We start from the raw sequence: 16,118 nt of genomic DNA, 5'->3' as shown, positions 1-16,118 counted from the left end.
CACTTAAGGACCAGGCTGTTTTGTTCCTTAAGGACCAGACACTTTTTAGGAATGTTACCCATGTGGTGGTTTTACTGCTCTATTAGCTACCAAAATTAGTTTTGCATTGTTTTTTTCCCCTGTGACATATAGGGCTATTTTTTAATCTTTTTCACTGACTTTTTTTCAGTTTTATTGGGGGTAAAAAGCTAAAAAAATTATTTAAAAAAAACAAACATTTATAGTTATTTTTTATTATTATATTTACGCTAAAATAAAGTATGGGAACGGGTTCCTCATTTTGTTTCAGAGGTCATGATATATAACATGTATGGTTTTGGATTACAGGGCACATACGGCGATGGTTTTGGTTGGCGTCGGCTTTGGGTTATTTTCTTTCTTATGTAAATATTGTTGTTTTATTCTATAATTTTGTTTTACTTATTTATGTAACTATTCTTTGTACTCTCTATGTCCCCCATGACGTCATATAAGACCTCTGGGGAACATTCACATGTTTTTTTTTTTATTTGACATTTTCCCACTGTAGCTGGGGCATCCATAGGAGTAGCATCGATAGGCTACAGGGAAAACATCCCCTGTAGTGCTATTAGTCACTTGCAGAACTGATCAGGGTCTTCTAGGACCCTGCAGCTCTGTTGTAGCAGGAAATTCCAGTCATGTGCCCCCGGGCTCCCATAGTGGAAGTTACACTTCCGCTTTCACTTTTTATTACATATCGTTCCTTGAGCACTGTGTACTCAGGGAAAGAGAAGGCAGAAAGGGTTAAAAACCCCTCCTGCCTTCTCCTCCGGGTTGTGAGCTGTGACTAACAGCTTACAACCCGTCCTGCTTTTGATTGATTGCAGAGGAAGGAGGCTTTAATCCCCGCCGTAATTTTACATATGGCTGGGCTTTAAGCCTGGGACCAAGCGCCGTAAATTCACAGTGCTTCATACTAAATGGGTTGCGAATAGTATATTACTCGTGTCTTAGATGTTTTTTGTGCAACTTGGTTTCAACTCTCTGAATCCTGCATTAATACAACTAAAGCCCTAAGGGTGGACACTCACTAGCGATATTTTCTCTCTTGCGCTGCGAGAGCACGAGAAAACTCTCGCCTCGCAGCGCAAGAAAGACGCCAGTATAGAACCGGCATATCGCTAGTGTTTTCAATGGGGCCAGCGGCAGCAGCGCTAGCCCCATTGAAAACATAGGGAGAATGCCGCGGACTTCTGCCACAGCTGTGGCAGGAGTTTCCTTCATGAAGGAATCCTCTGCCACAGCTGTCACAGCTATGGCAGAAGTCCGCGGCATTCTATCCCATTGCTTTCAATGGGATCTGCTGCCGATCCCATTGAAAGCAATGGTTTCTGCCAAGCCCCGCGGAATGATTATCGGGGAAGGGCTTGAAATATAAGCCCTTCTCCGATAATCTGCAAAAAGTGTGTACGTTTTTTTTTTTTAAATTTACTCACCTCTCCGGCGCTCAGACGCTTCCTCCTGGCGGCTCCCCTGCACTGCTATATCTTAGCTATTCATGGATGAATAGCTAAGGGCAAGGTAAGCAGTAGCTGCTATTGGCTGAGCCCTCAGTCAATCTGCACAGCCCTTTCAAGAGGCGGGGATTTGTACTCTCTATGTCCCCCATGACGTCATATAAGACCTCTGGGGAACATTCACATGTTTTTTTTTTATTTGACATTTTCCCACTGTAGCTGGGGCATCAATAGGAGTAGCATCGATAGGCTACAGGGAAAACATCCCCTGTAGTGCTATTAGTCACTTGCAGAACTGATCAGGGTCTTCTAGGACCCTGCAGCTCTGTTGTAGCAGGAGCTTAATAGCAGTGCAGGGGAGCCGCCAGGAGGGCGCGTCTGAGCGCCGGAGAGGTAAGTAAATTCAAAAAAAAATTTTTTACACACGTTTTGCAGATTATCGGGGAAGGGCTTATATTTCAAGCCCTTCCCCGATAATCTTTCTGCGGGGCTTGGCGGAAACCATTGCTTTCAATGGGATCAGCAGCAGTGCCGATCCTGTTGAAAGCAATGGGATAGAATGCCGGGGACTTCTGCCACAGCTGTCACAGCTGTAGCAGAGGATTCCTTCATCCCCGCAGTCCCCGCGGGGATGAAGGAAACTCCTGCCACAGCTGTCACAGCTGTGGCAGAAGTCCCCGGCATTCTGCTTCTCTTTTCAATGGGGCAAGCACTGCTGCCGCTGGCCCCATTGTAAAGACTGGCGATATGCTGGCGTCATGCCGACTTTTTTCTCGCACTGCGATGCGAGACTTTAACTTTAGTCTCGCAGCGCAGTGGAGAAAAAAACGCCAGTGGGTGTCCACCCTAAGAGCCATTTATTGCAGATGCTACTGTACCCAGATGTCGGTGGGTATCACTAATGTGCATGAACTTTGTTCCTTTGTGTCTTTAAAAGCAAGGTTGAACATTCTGCTATTTAGTTCTATTATGTGGGGTCTTCTTTTGTGCAGTAGGTAACACTATTATCATTGTTCAAGTAATGATGAAGATTCATACTTTACTTTAGTATAGGTCCCTAGGAATTACTGAAGAGTTCCTGAGATTTACATTGGGTATGAGAGACAATCAAAAGCAGAAAATATCAAGCAATGCGGAACTTACTATTAAACTTTACTGTGGGCGTTGTTTGTTCTTCACTTAATTCATTTGCTGTGGAATTTTGCTGACCGTTGTTATTTCTTCTCGTTGTAACAGTATTCTTCATTGTACTGGTTTGCTCAACTGTTAGAAAAAAATCGATATACACAGTGAAAAAAATTAAGCAGCTAGAACGAGTTGTTTTGCTGCAAAACTCGACATGCAGCTACATCTCAGGCAGATATGCAAAGTACTAGAGTTGTGGCGTGATTAGATGGACGGTCTTGCCACCTGAGGCCCTAAAAGTGGCCTCTAAAAAGGCTCTCAGAGGCTGCTTGTGTGTAGTGACCTCTTTTTCCGCTTCTGTAGAGCTTGTTAACTACTATACACTTCTACAACGCAATCAAAGAGATTTTGCCAAGTTCACAGAGTTTGCGATGGGAAGGAATATTGCAGTGCAAAAAGCTGGATGGTCGTATTGATGAATTGCCCACCACTTGGACTGTTTTGACCAGACCGTTAGGAGATGTTTGGACCAGTGGATTAGGGAGTGCATGCACACAAGGCGAATGGACTCAGGACGCCCTCGACAGACCACCAGTAGATCAGTCTGATCATCTGACAAACAAGAGCAGCTCCAACTGTTTTGTTGTCCGCCATCCAGTGACAGGTTGCACCATCGTTACAGCCAATGTGTCTGTCGGAGCCAAGCTAGATAGCTACAGAATGGAACCAGGTTGTCTTCAGCGATGAATCCAGGTTTAGTTTGGGCATTGACAATGACTGTATTTATGTTTTGAGACCTAGGGGTGAACGCTTCAATCCTGCCTTTGCTGTTGAGCGACAAACTGAGCCTATTGCTGGTTTAAAGATCTGGGAGAGGGGGCATCGCAAACGACAGTCTATTGCTCCAAGTAGTGGTACAAGGGACAATGACAGCTCAGCGATACGTTCATGACTCTCAAGGGGCTTCCAAGAGGCATTTTACAGCAGGATAATGCTCGGCCGCATGCAGCAAGGGTGTCACAGGAATGGCTCCACAACAGTGCCACACTTCTGTGGGTGTCCATCACCAGATTTATCGCCAACAGAACATGTATGGGGCCATCTGGGACACCAACCTGGCAGCCTACGGGTTTACACGATCTAGAGGCTTAGTTATAGCTAATGTGGACCGATATGCCGCAGTGTACCATACAGAACCTGTATGCCTCCATGCCCGCCTGTATAAAATCTTGCATCAAAGCAAGAGGCGGTCCAACAGGGTACTAGAGCCTCCCTTCAAGTATTCTATATTCCACAATAAATTATCATTTTTCATTGGAATCACTTACTTATATCAACATTATAATCACACATACAGTGGGGATAAAAAGTATTTAGTCAGATACCAATTGTAAAAGTTCTCTCACTTAAAAAGATGAGAGAGGCCTGTAATTGACATCATAGGTAGACCTCAACTATGAGAGACAACATGAGAAAACACATCCAGAAAATCACATTGTCTGATTTTTAACGAATTTATTTGCAAATTATGGTGGAAAATACCATATATACTCGAGTATTAGGCGACCCGAGTATAAGCTGAGTCAATAAGTTTTACCACAAAAAACTGGTAAAACTTATTGACTCGAGCAGAGGCGTAACTTGAAGCTCCTGGGCCCCAATGCAAAACCTGTAACAGGGCCCCCAAGTATAATGCTTTATTCCTAGTACTGGGCTCCCTATATGGAGAAGAGAGGCCTTATGGGCCCCCTAAGGCTCCTGGGCCTGGGTGCAACCGCATCCCCTGCATCCTCTATAGTTACGCCAGTGGACTCGAGTATAAGCCTAGCTATACTTGAGTATATACTGGGTAAAAAAAAAACCTCTATACTCACCTCCCAGCCGGCATCTGTGTCAGTGCGGCAAGCTGCTTGAATTCTCCCCGCTGTTCTCTCTGCTCTGTCATCTGTCAGTGCTGTGTAAGAAAGCACTGTGATTGGATTGAGTGCCAGCCCATGACAACCGGCGCTCGATCTTTCACAGCCAATCAGTGAATGTCATGTAATCATTCACTGATTGGCTGTGAATGATTACGCGCCGGCTGTGATTGGCTGGCGCTCGATCCAATCACAGCATTGACGGTGGGGGATGACAGAGCCGAGCAGAGAGTACAGCTGGGGATGACAGCAGGGAGAATTCAAGCAGCTTACCGCATCGCCGCCGGGAACACAGGAATTCAAGCAGCTTGCCGCACCACCGCCGGGGACACAGACGCTGGCTTGGAGGTTAGTATGGTGAATTCTTTTTCTCTGACTCGAGTATAAGCCCCCCGCTGTTAACCCCTTCCTTGCCGCGATCTAAGTAGATCACGGCAGGGAAAGGGTTCACAGAGGGAGCGCACTCCCTCTGTGACTCCAGACGGCTCTCGCGATAACATCGCAAGAGCCCGCCTAGTTGCTATGGCAACAGGATGCCAGATACCGGAGTCCTGTATTGCCATAGCCTGTGATCGCTATAGTAAGCGATAAGGCATGGCAGGAGAGAAGTCCTGCCATGCCTTATCGTAGTGATCTGCAGTGCTGCAGTAAAAATCCCTCAGAGGGACACAGACTGCGTAAAAAAAGAGAAAAATAAAGTACAAAAAATAAAAATGTTAAAAAAAAGTTAAAAGACCTTTTTTTAATGCTTTTTCTCATATTAGCATAAAGCATTTTTTTAAAATTAAAAATCCCACATATTTGGTATCGACGCGTCCGTAACGACGTGTACAATACATTGTATGCACTTATTATCCTGCACGGCAGAAAGCGTTACAAAAAATGCTAAAACACTGAGGCAAAATGCTAATTTTTAGCATTTTGCCTCCCAAAAAAACGCAATAAAAAAGTGATAAAAAAATACGTGTGTAGTGTACCCCAAAATGGTACCAATAAAAACTACAGCTCGTCTCGCAAAAAATAAGCCCTCATAGAGCTCCGTCCATGGAAAAATAAAAAAGTTATAGCACTCTGAATACAGTGAGTTTAGAAAAAAAAAAATTATTTCCAAAAAAAAGGGTTTTTATTGTGGAAAAGTGGAAAAACCTAAAAAAAATTTAAGAATTTTGGTATCTTTGTAACCGTACCGACCCGCAGAAAAAAATGTAGTGTGTCATTTATGCTGCATAATTAATGCTTTAAAAAAAAAAATCTATGGCAGAATTGATGCGTTTTCTCTCCCTACGATCATAAAAAAATATAAAAAGTTTTACAATGTAGTCTATGTAACCAAAAATGGTACCAATAAAAACTACAGTTCGCCACGCAAAAAACAAGCCCTTATACGGCCGTATCGACGGAAAAATAAAAAAGTTATGTCTTTTGAAAAATGGAGATAAAAAAAATACCAAAAATCGTTTGGTCCTCAACGCCAAAATACGCCATGTCCTTAAGGGGTTAAAGAAGAAGTTACAGGTCTGTGAGACCCAGAAATCTTGCTTGTTTGTTATTGACCAAATACTTATTTTCCCCCATAATTTGCAAATAAATTCGTTAAAAATCAGACAATGTGATTTTCTGGATGTGTTTTCTCATGTTGTCTCTCATAGTTGAGGTCTACCTATGATGTCAATTACAGGCCTCTCTAATTAGTGGGAGAACTTGTACAATTGGTATCTGACTAAATATTTTTTTTCCCCACTGTAGTAAGTTTAATTTGATTCCGACAACTCCATCTACGTGCAAGTTTTTATTTTTTACAATGAGTGTATCTAATTAAATATTAGAATGTTGTACACATGAACAGTTGCGCATAACTTTACTTTGGTTTACAGTAAGTAAGAGTAGTCAAACTGTGGAAAGCTCTACTGCAAGAGGTAGTACTGCCAAACAGTATGCCAGCACTTAAAAAAAGTGCTCAATGCTTATCTAATTAATGGTATTAAAGGTTAGAATTAATCTAGCAAATAGTGATGTAGAATGGATTTAACACAAGGGTGAACTTGAAAGACCTATGTCTTTTTTTCAACTCTGTGAGGGTGAGGCAGACGAGCGCATAAACGGCGCGTTTTTGCGACCAAACGTATATACGTCACCATCTGAGGCAATGGTTTCGAATGTATTCGTTCACATGGGCGATTTTACGGCGCGTAAAAACGGCAATTCGAAAAAAAGCGGAACATATGCGACCGAAATACGCGCCAACGCATATTCGATCGCCGAAAAGACCGTTTGCAAAGTAGGAACAAACGAAAATACGCTTTCGAGCTCTGGTCGTGATCGGTGAAAAACGATCGCTCGGGCGATTATACGTTGCGCTCGTGCGAACGTAAATACGCCTACGCTCGTCTGCCCGCACCCTAACACACTGATGTTGGTAGTCAATCGCATTCTAGCTTCACTCATTGCAGCACAATAGGAAAGAAACACAAAAGCAGAGTCCCATGAGATTATATCAGTTGGGATCAGAGCAAATACAAACGATACAGGTTCACTTACTTTACCTGCAATAATACTTTACCTGCAACTGTGTGTTCATTCTAGACATTGATAAGAGTCTTTAAAAGGTTTATTCCAATCTTAGCCACATGCATTGGTACACTTTCAAAAATGCTAAATGTTGTTTTAGTCTGCAATATATACAATATTGTGGAGGCTATGCACAACCACTTCAAAACTTTAATGTATCTGATGTTAAAAATGAAGCTAGTTTGCAAAAAGCCTTGATTAAAAAATCTTGAATAGTTTTTCGACCTTTCATACGAGACGGAATTACGCCACAGAGCGCAGCAAAACTCACAGATGCAGAATTCCACACCAAAAGTCCCACCAAAATCAAGTCTAAGTTAGGATTTTGACACAGAATTGCAGACAGATTTTAAGCTATTTTCAATTCTGCATCAAAATCTGCAGGTAGTCCATGGATTTTGGTGCGGATTTTACCGCAGCTTGCGGTGCATCATCCGGCCTATTCCGTCCCGTCTGAAAGATCCCCAAGTGTCCCCAGGATAGGTCATTAATAGTTGATTGCCCAGGTTTCGACGCTCAGGAACCCAACTAATCAGCTGAGTGGGTGCATGCTGTCAGCGCTGCAACACACAGCGGTCAGAGGCTGCTGCTCTGACTCCTGTTTAATGACCAGCGTTTGTAACTGCAGGCACAACCAAATCAATGAGTGTTGTGCCTGCAATTACAAGTGCAGGCCGCCACACAGGGGTCAGAGCGTAAGCTTTCGCTCCAACTCCTGGTTATTGCAGCGCTGACAGAATTTGCCTGCTTACCTGATCGGCCAGGTTCCCGAGCAGCAAACCCTAACATATCAATTATTGATGATCTATCCTGGGAAAGGTCATTAGTAGTATTTGTGCTTGTAAAACCCCTTTAAAGGGGTGCCGAGTTATAAAATTATCCACTATTCACAGGATAGGGGATAACTTTATGATTGGTTGGGTTCCAATAGCTGGGACCTCTACCGATCTTGAAAATGGAGGTCCAGTCAGTCCTTGAATTAATAGAGCGGAGGTCGCGGAGGTGTGCAATTGCTCCATTCACTTCAATGACAGCGTCAGAGATTAGAGTTCAAACACTTCGGCAATCTCTGTCACTAGCAGTGAAATTAATCATGTAGTGGCATGCCTGTGTGACCTCTGCTCCATTCACTCAGTGACCAACCAGATCTGTTCTCTGGATTGGTGGGGGTGCTAGTGGTCATAATATTATCCCCCTATCCTGTGGATTGGAGGTAACTTTATAAATTGGCACAATCTCTTAAAGTTTAAAGAGTTAGTTCAGTTTATAAAACTTTTTCTCATCCCCTAAGGGTCCTCTCACGCATGGACACGGCAAAGCGCTGCGATTTCACCTTTGTTTTTTAGCAAACCCCATCATTGTGATGGCTGATGAGATGCGCTAAACAGTGAAAAATAGAGCAGACAGCGCTCGAAAATCGTGGCGTTGGAAAGCACTGCGATCAAACGCATGTCTGTGAGGCCCAATTGAAATCAGGACCGCGATTACCACGGCGGTCAAAAAGCTGTATTAATCGCTGTAAAAGGCGCCTGTGTGAGAGAGGCCTAAGAATACACTATTATGTTTGCCCCATTTGATGACACCTCTGGCAGTCAGCTATAATTTTTCGGTTCCAATTCCCTGCAGGAGCAGCACAGGGGACACGAGGCATTACATTACTACTAGGGATGAGCGAGTATACTCGCTAAGGCACTACTCGCTCGAGTAATGTGCCTTAGCCGAGTATCTCCCTGCTCGTCCCTAAAGATTCGGGGCCGCCGCAGCTGACAGGTGAGTCGCGGTGGGGAGCAGGGGAGAGCAGGCGGGAGAGAGGGAAAGAGAGATCTCCCCTCCGTTCCTCCCCGCTCTCCCCCACAGCTCCCCGCCCCGCGCCGGCCCCCGAATCTTTAGGGACGAGCGGGGAGATACTCGGCTAAGGCACATTACTCGAGCGAGTAGTGCCTTAGCGAGTATACTCGCTCATCCCTAATTACTACGCACTGATATGCTGCATAACCCTCTATTCATCAGATGCTTTAGATGGATCTTCAACACATGATTGTTATGGTTTGAGGTCACTTACCTGATGCACATGTCAGATGTAAGCAATGAGTAAAGTTGTTTTCAATATTTGGTTTCAAGGCTTTGAGAGACGCATTTAAATTTGTTAAAAGGGTGTAAATGGCAACGTTCTCATTAGTGCACGTTGATGGAATCTAAAAAATGAGAAGAATTTCACATAATTCAATTTTGAAGAGATTACAGTTATGGCAATCTGACTACAAAAAGAGCTGAGATCCAAGACTAAGGCCAGATACTGCCGCTCATTGCCATTGGGTTTGCATATATCTTCATTGGGGGTATTTTATCCATTTAAAACAGGTTTTTGTGGGGAAAATAAATGTATTTTAACTGGAGTTTGTTTCGCTTTAACCCTTTCCAATCCACTGTCTGACGTCTAAAGACATTCTAATTGAAGGTTGTACAGCTCCAATTTTGAAAGACGTCCGGCAGGGTATTCTTACTGTAGATTACTGGCCGCTCTGTTGTCGGGGGCCTCTCCAGCATGTCTCATACCGCAGTACTAGCTCTAGCCAGCAGATGGCGCCATTGTATAATGGCAGAAAGAGAAAGCCCCCTAGGAAACCCTGAATCCAAAATTGGATTGCAAAGGGTTAAATTGAACTTTATTGAACTCTTTTATGCTATTTTTAGGACTTGAAGATGTGATCGTTCAATCACTAGGATAGTACATTTCAATACCTATGTAGTGCATTTGTACTAAGCCTATGTCAACAGCCTATTAGACTCTGCAGGAGGCAGTGCCTAATAGGCTATGTTACATGGGAGACATTGAGGCCTTTGTCAGGCTTCCCGCTGCCATGGGAACCCACTGGTACCTTGTGATTGCACTACGAAGTGCTGATGGGTGACAGAAAAGGTTCCCTACTCCTGTCATCTAATGATTGTGACATATAAGGGGTCTAATTGTAAGCATCTGAGGTTTCTTCAATCTGGGCTGTTAGAGCAGGAGCCTGGCTATCGCCTTAAAAAGATGTATTTCTAGGATTAAAGCCCATTAGTGACCGCTGTAAAAAGGCATATTGGTGGTCACCAATGGGGTTAAGACCCTCAAATACATATATCACATTAATGTCTAATGAGTAGGGGGCTGCTATACATTTTAGCCATTCACTCCAAAAAAATTATCATAATGAGCACCAAAGGTATCAGCTGCCAAATCATTCCTCCTCCATATAGTTCAATGTTCTTATTACACCCATAAGGTAGTTCATAGAAAATGGCAGGAAATAACATGACCTTTGTGCTCACTCATTTTTTTCCCCATAGTTTTTCTTATTTTAAGAATACATGAAGGAACTCTTATACCTATATGTAATTCTCCAAGAGAAGTACGCGGCACTCATACTTTACCTATATGAGCCCTGATTTATTCATACATGGGTATGAGGCCTGCCATAAGTTAAAAGTAATGTTTTCCCACTTAACAGTGTTCCTCAACTCCAGTCCTCGGTGCCCCCTACAGGTCATGTTTTCAGGATTTCCTCAGTATTGCACAGGTGATGTAATTATTGTCAGTGCCTCAGACATTGCCACAGGTGTTCTTACCATAGGAGATCCTGAAAACATGACCTGCTGGGGTCCATGAGGACTGGAGTTGGGAAAGACTGCCATATGAAAAAGGCTAAAAGTGGAATTACCAACAGTAACAGTCCCACTAGATATCGTTACATACCTTAAAAGAACATTCCCCAATGAAGTGAAATTCATTAAGTATGCTTGTAATCATTCTGTTAAACTCAGATCCATGCCATCTCCGTATAGTAGCTAACGTGATATTGCTTATAAACAGTGTCAATAAGTGGAAGCAGTTTTGATCCTGAAAAATATTGAAGTTTTATAATTATAAGAATAATCTAATATGGCAAGACAATATGAGCCAGTATCAGAGACCTCGAGCCGAGAGACAGAAAGTGTTTTGGTGATTCAACTCTCCTTAAAAGAATTGTCTGACCAAAGCCGATCCCGAGAATGTAGTCCCTGATGTGTGGGCACAGAGGACATGTACACCCCTGCGCCAATCACTTCCATGGTACTGACGGAAATAGCTGAGTGCTTGAACTTTGCTGGTGCCTGGTGGTCCCATTGAAGTGATTGGAGGGGAAGTGCACATGTGCGTCCTCCACTGCCCACACTTCTTGATGCTCCAGGGCTGCATTCTCGGGATCGGCTTTGGCGAGACAACTCCTTTAAATAGGGACTTGGCTCTGCACCTCTGCTCTCCCCAGCCCTTCACTATTTACAGCTCTCTTCGTATCATCGCCCATCGGACATATCTCCCCAGGTCTGAATATTTACACTGAGTTTATTAGTATTTAAAGGGACACTATTATCAACTTTTAATTCCAAAAAACTACATTATGGAGCTCAAAGTTGAGCAAACAGGGGGTCCTGAGAGTGAAGTTCATATTCACCAGACGCCCCGTTCCCTTCAAATTCATGGTGTGTGAGCATCTTGACTCTTTCTGCATACACATCTCATTCGTGTTTATGGGAGGTGAGCATGCAGAAAGAGCACTGAATTCACATGGACATCGCACAGGAACGGACCGCCTGGTGAGTATGAAACACAGCTCTCCGGACCCTCCGTCCCCTCACCTTTGAGCTCCATAATGCAGTTTATGGGGCTCAAGGGTGATGATAGGTTCCCTTTCAGGTAAAAAATCTTTCAGATTTTCGAGTTCATTTTTAACCCCTTAGTGACGAAGTCTGTTTGCGCCTTAGTGACGGAGCCAAATTTTGGAAATCTGACATGCGTCGTTCAACGTAGCATAACTCCGTAAAGGCTTTACATATCCAAGTGATTCTGACATTGTTTTTTCGCCACATGTTGTACTTCATTTTGGTTGTAAAAAGACACCGATCTAATATGTGTATATTTATTAAAAGCGCCAAAATTGGGAAAATTTTGAAAAAATTGTCATTTTTTCACATTTTCAACTGTAATATCTCAAATATGTCCAAACATACTGTACCAATTTTTTATAAGATATATATTTCCATCTGTTTACTTTATTCTGAATGCACATTTGAAAAACGTTTGTGTTTTTTTAACCATTTAGAGGACATACAAATTTAACATTACTTTTCAGCATTTTGAGGAACACTTTGTTTTCCTGCACCAAGCCAAGTTTGCAAAGGCTCATTAGTGTCAGAATAATAGATACCCCCCAAATGACCCTATTTTAAAAACTATACCCCTTAATGTATCCACTGAGGGATGTCATGAGTATTTTGACCCCACAGTTTTTTTTCAGGAATTAATTAAATTTAGAGGAGAAAAAATAAAATTTCATATTTTTGCAAATATGTCATTTTAAAGACATATTTTTTTCCTATAGTGCCCATGAAAATGAGGATTTACACCCCAAAATGGATACCCCTGTTTCTCCCGTGTTCAGAAATATACCATTGTGGCCCTAATCTTATGTCTGGATGCACAACGGGACCCAAAATGAAAGGAGTAGTCGGTGTCTTTCAGAACATAAATTTTGCTTGAAGGCGTTTTAGGCCCCATAGCACCTTTGTAGAGCTCTTGAGCGGCCAAAACCAAAGAGAACCCCCACAAATGACCCCATTTTGAAAACTAGACCCCTTAACGAATTTATCTAGGGGTGTACTGCCCATTTTGACCACACAGTTTTTGAATGATTTCAAGCAAAGCAAAAGGAAAAAAATGTGATTTTCGTTTTTTGGCAATTCTGTCATTTTAAAAACTGCTTTTTTTGTACAGCACACACATGAATGAAGACTTGCACCCCAAAATAGATACCCCTGTTTGTCCCATGTTCAGAGACATACCCATTGTGGCCCTAATCTTTTGTCTGGATGCACAACGGGGCCCAAAATGAAAGGAGTAGTCGGTGTCTTTCAGAACAGAAATTTAGCATGAAGGTGATTTAGGTCCCATAGCACACTTGTAGAGCCCTTGAGCGGCCAAAACGACATAGAACCCCAACAAATGATCCCATTTTGAAAACTAGACCCCCTAACGAATTTATCTAGGGGTGTACTGTGTATTTTTACACTACAATTACACTACAAGCAAAGCAGTAGGAAAAAAATTACAATTTTCATTTTTTTGGCAGTTGTATCAATTTAAAAACAGGTTTTTTTTGTACAGCACACATAGGGATGAAGACTTTCACCGCAAAATGGATACCCCTGTTTGTCCCGGGTTCAGAACCATAACCCTTGTGGCCCTAATCTACTTAAAGGACACATGGCTAGGCCTATAATAGAAGGAGCACCCGTTGGATTTCAGGGTACAACGGAATAAATTCCAGGCCCCATCGCCCACTTATAGAGCCATTGAGCGGCCAAAACGATAAAGAACCCCCACAAATGACCCCATTTTAAAAACTAGACCCCTTAACAAATTCATCTAGCGGTGTACTGCATATTTTGACCCCACAGTATTTGAATAAATCTAAGCAAAGCAGAAGGAAAAAATTACGATTTTCATTTTTTTGGCAATTTCGTCAATTTAAAAACTGTTTTTTTTGTACAGTGTACATAGGAATGAAGACATTCACCCCAAAATGGATACCCCCGTTTGTCCTGTGTTCAAAAACATACCAATTGTGGCCCTAATCTACTTACAGGACACATGACTAGGCCCATAATGGAGGGAACACCCGTTGGATTGCAGGGCACAACTGAATAAATTACAGGCCCATTGCCCACTTGTACGGAATAAAAATTGACACCTTAAAAAAATATCCCCTCCCCCACACACTCCGCACCCTTTTCGGCGTTCCCTAAATCTTAGATAAAAGTAATAATGTGAACTGTGTAGTATTTCCAAAGCCAGGGGTAATTACGGAGGCTGGTTGGGATGGGTACATAGGGCAATAAAACCGTGTATCCCCCCTCCTCTCATGCTTTTTGGGGGTATTTCTTGACCTCAGTGGCGGGTATGGGGTGTAAAAAGTGGCGTTCCGTGAGTCTCCGTAAGCTTGATGAGGTGCGGGGGTCTCACACAGAAGGCGCTCAACAAGGTGCTCCTGGAACTGCAAGAAGGCGAGCGTTCCCGGGGCTTCTTGTAAATTGCGTATTACAGGTAGCGGTCTGAATAACGCTGGGCTCTCGCAGCCGTAGGTGGAATCTGCTTGCGGAGGCCCGCAGCGGATCCCAGCTGTGAGCCCGGCTGTGACCCTGCGTACGGCCGCGTAATGTACTGCGCATAACTGCCTACTCACACAGGCGGTCATACGCAGTACTTTTTTTTTGTTTGTATTTCCCGCACCGTCGCTTAGCGATGACGCGGGTACCCGCAGCCCGTATGCAATGTAGTTGCGTATGGGGAGCGGGTATATCCGCGACCATGGAGCACAATGGGCTCTATGTTGCGGATATCCACGGTAAAATAGAACATGCTGCGTTCTCTTTTCTGCGAGTGGATTACGCAATTCCGACCCGCTAATGTGAGCGGAATTGTGTAATCCAATGCGATTGATCTGCATATTATCGCGGATCAGACGCATGCGGAATCCGTAATTCCTATCCGGTCATGTGAGACCGACCTATGTTAGATCGCTACCTTTTTATCACGTGACCGGGGACTGCTCAACGAGGCCACCCATCACTGCTCCAGGCTCTCGGCGACCATTGGTCGCTGGGAGGAAGGAGATTTTACGTTTCCTGGGCTCCCCGACTCCTGCGTATGTGTCCGGTGTTTTGCTGGCGGTCGCATGTGCAGAATCCGGGAAAGTTCGAGGAGGAGGATCGCGTTGGTGTGCAAATACAGAGGCCTCCGATAAAAAGTTTAATCTCCTCTCACCGATCGCATCGGTGAGGGGAGATGAACCTTCACCTTTTTTTTACTTTTACGTGATCGCCATTATCCATTGGATAACGGCGAACACGTGACCAGGAACCGCTCACCGCAGAACACCCCCCCCCCCCCCCCCCCGTGAAATCTCCAGGCTCTCGGCTAAATTTTGTAGCCAGGAGCAGGGAGATTTTAAATTATCACAGCTTTTGCGCATGCGCCTGCCATTGTGGCAACGGCGGCGTGCGCAGAAGCTGGGGTAAGGTCCGCGGATAAATTCACGGGCCTTAGGTACGTCATTTCATCCTCCCTCACAGATATGATCCGTGGGGGGGAGATGAAATGCAAGCTTTTTTAACTTTTTAAAACTTTTTACCCTTTTTTTTTTACTTTTTCCACTTTTTCTATTGGATAACAGTGATCATGTCCCTTGTGACATCTCTCTGCTCCTGGCTACACATGGCAGCCTGGAGCAGAGGGATTTTAAATTTCCTGGGGCTCGAGCCCCTCTGTGCACGCGCCCGATGTCAATCATCGGGCGTGCATGCGCAGACGGGCAATTCGGGTCCCGGGACATCGCAGAGGACCCGAGGTGAGTATTTTCACCTCCCCTCATGGATCCGATCCATGAGGGGAGGTGAAACTTTACTTTTTTTAAACTTTTTGTAACTTTTTCACGATCGCCGCTATCCAATGGATAGCGGCAATCGCGTGCCCGGAAATCGCTCACAGCGGTCCCCGGTAACACCTCCTGGTTCCCGGCCACCTTCAGGAGCCGCGAGCCAGGAGTTTTTAAATTTGCCGGGGCCCCCGGGCTTCTGCGCGTGCGCGTGAAGTCATCGTCTGGTGTGCATGCGCAGAAGGCCGGCGGCGGGTCCGGGAGGACCAGATCTTCAGCGGGTAGCGGGGAGAAGGCAGGTGAGTATTTTCAGCTGCCATGATGGATCCGATCCATCAGGGAAGCTGAATATCTAACTTTTTTCACTGTTTTATTTACTTTTTTGCGATCGCAATACCGGGGGGGACTGCCCGCATCCTGGGATGACAGCTCCATGCTGTCGGCTACCTGCGGGCACCGACAGCATGGAGCTGTCACGTCTTCAGGCAAGTGGGCATTAATCCAAAGAGGATGCATAAAACTACGTCCTCTAGGATTAAAGCCCACTTACTGAGGATGTAGTTTCCTGATGGGGCAGT

At 44.1% G+C, this 16,118-nt stretch overlaps 1 protein-coding gene across 7 annotated transcripts in view; it reads right to left on the bottom strand.

Annotated features, from left to right (window-relative positions):
* Positions 1-16,118, bottom strand: part of FLT3LG (fms related receptor tyrosine kinase 3 ligand) — a 111,300-nt gene that overhangs the window by 26,880 nt on the left and 68,302 nt on the right. For all 7 annotated transcript variants that reach the window (XM_066607828.1, XM_066607827.1, XM_066607823.1 and 4 more), the window contains 3 exons: positions 10,824-10,967; positions 9,150-9,282; positions 2,622-2,741 (listed from right to left, as the gene is read on the bottom strand). In XM_066607828.1, coding sequence (XP_066463925.1) covers positions 2,622-2,741; positions 9,150-9,282; positions 10,824-10,967 — 397 coding nt within the window. The remainder of the gene's footprint in view (positions 1-2,621; positions 2,742-9,149; positions 9,283-10,823; positions 10,968-16,118) is intronic.

This window comes from Eleutherodactylus coqui, chromosome 6 (genome assembly GCF_035609145.1).
Source record: "Eleutherodactylus coqui strain aEleCoq1 chromosome 6, aEleCoq1.hap1, whole genome shotgun sequence".
NCBI lineage: Eukaryota > Metazoa > Chordata > Amphibia > Anura > Eleutherodactylidae > Eleutherodactylus > Eleutherodactylus coqui.
Note: the sequence above shows the minus strand (reverse complement) of the source record. Positions and strands in the feature narration are given on the sequence as shown.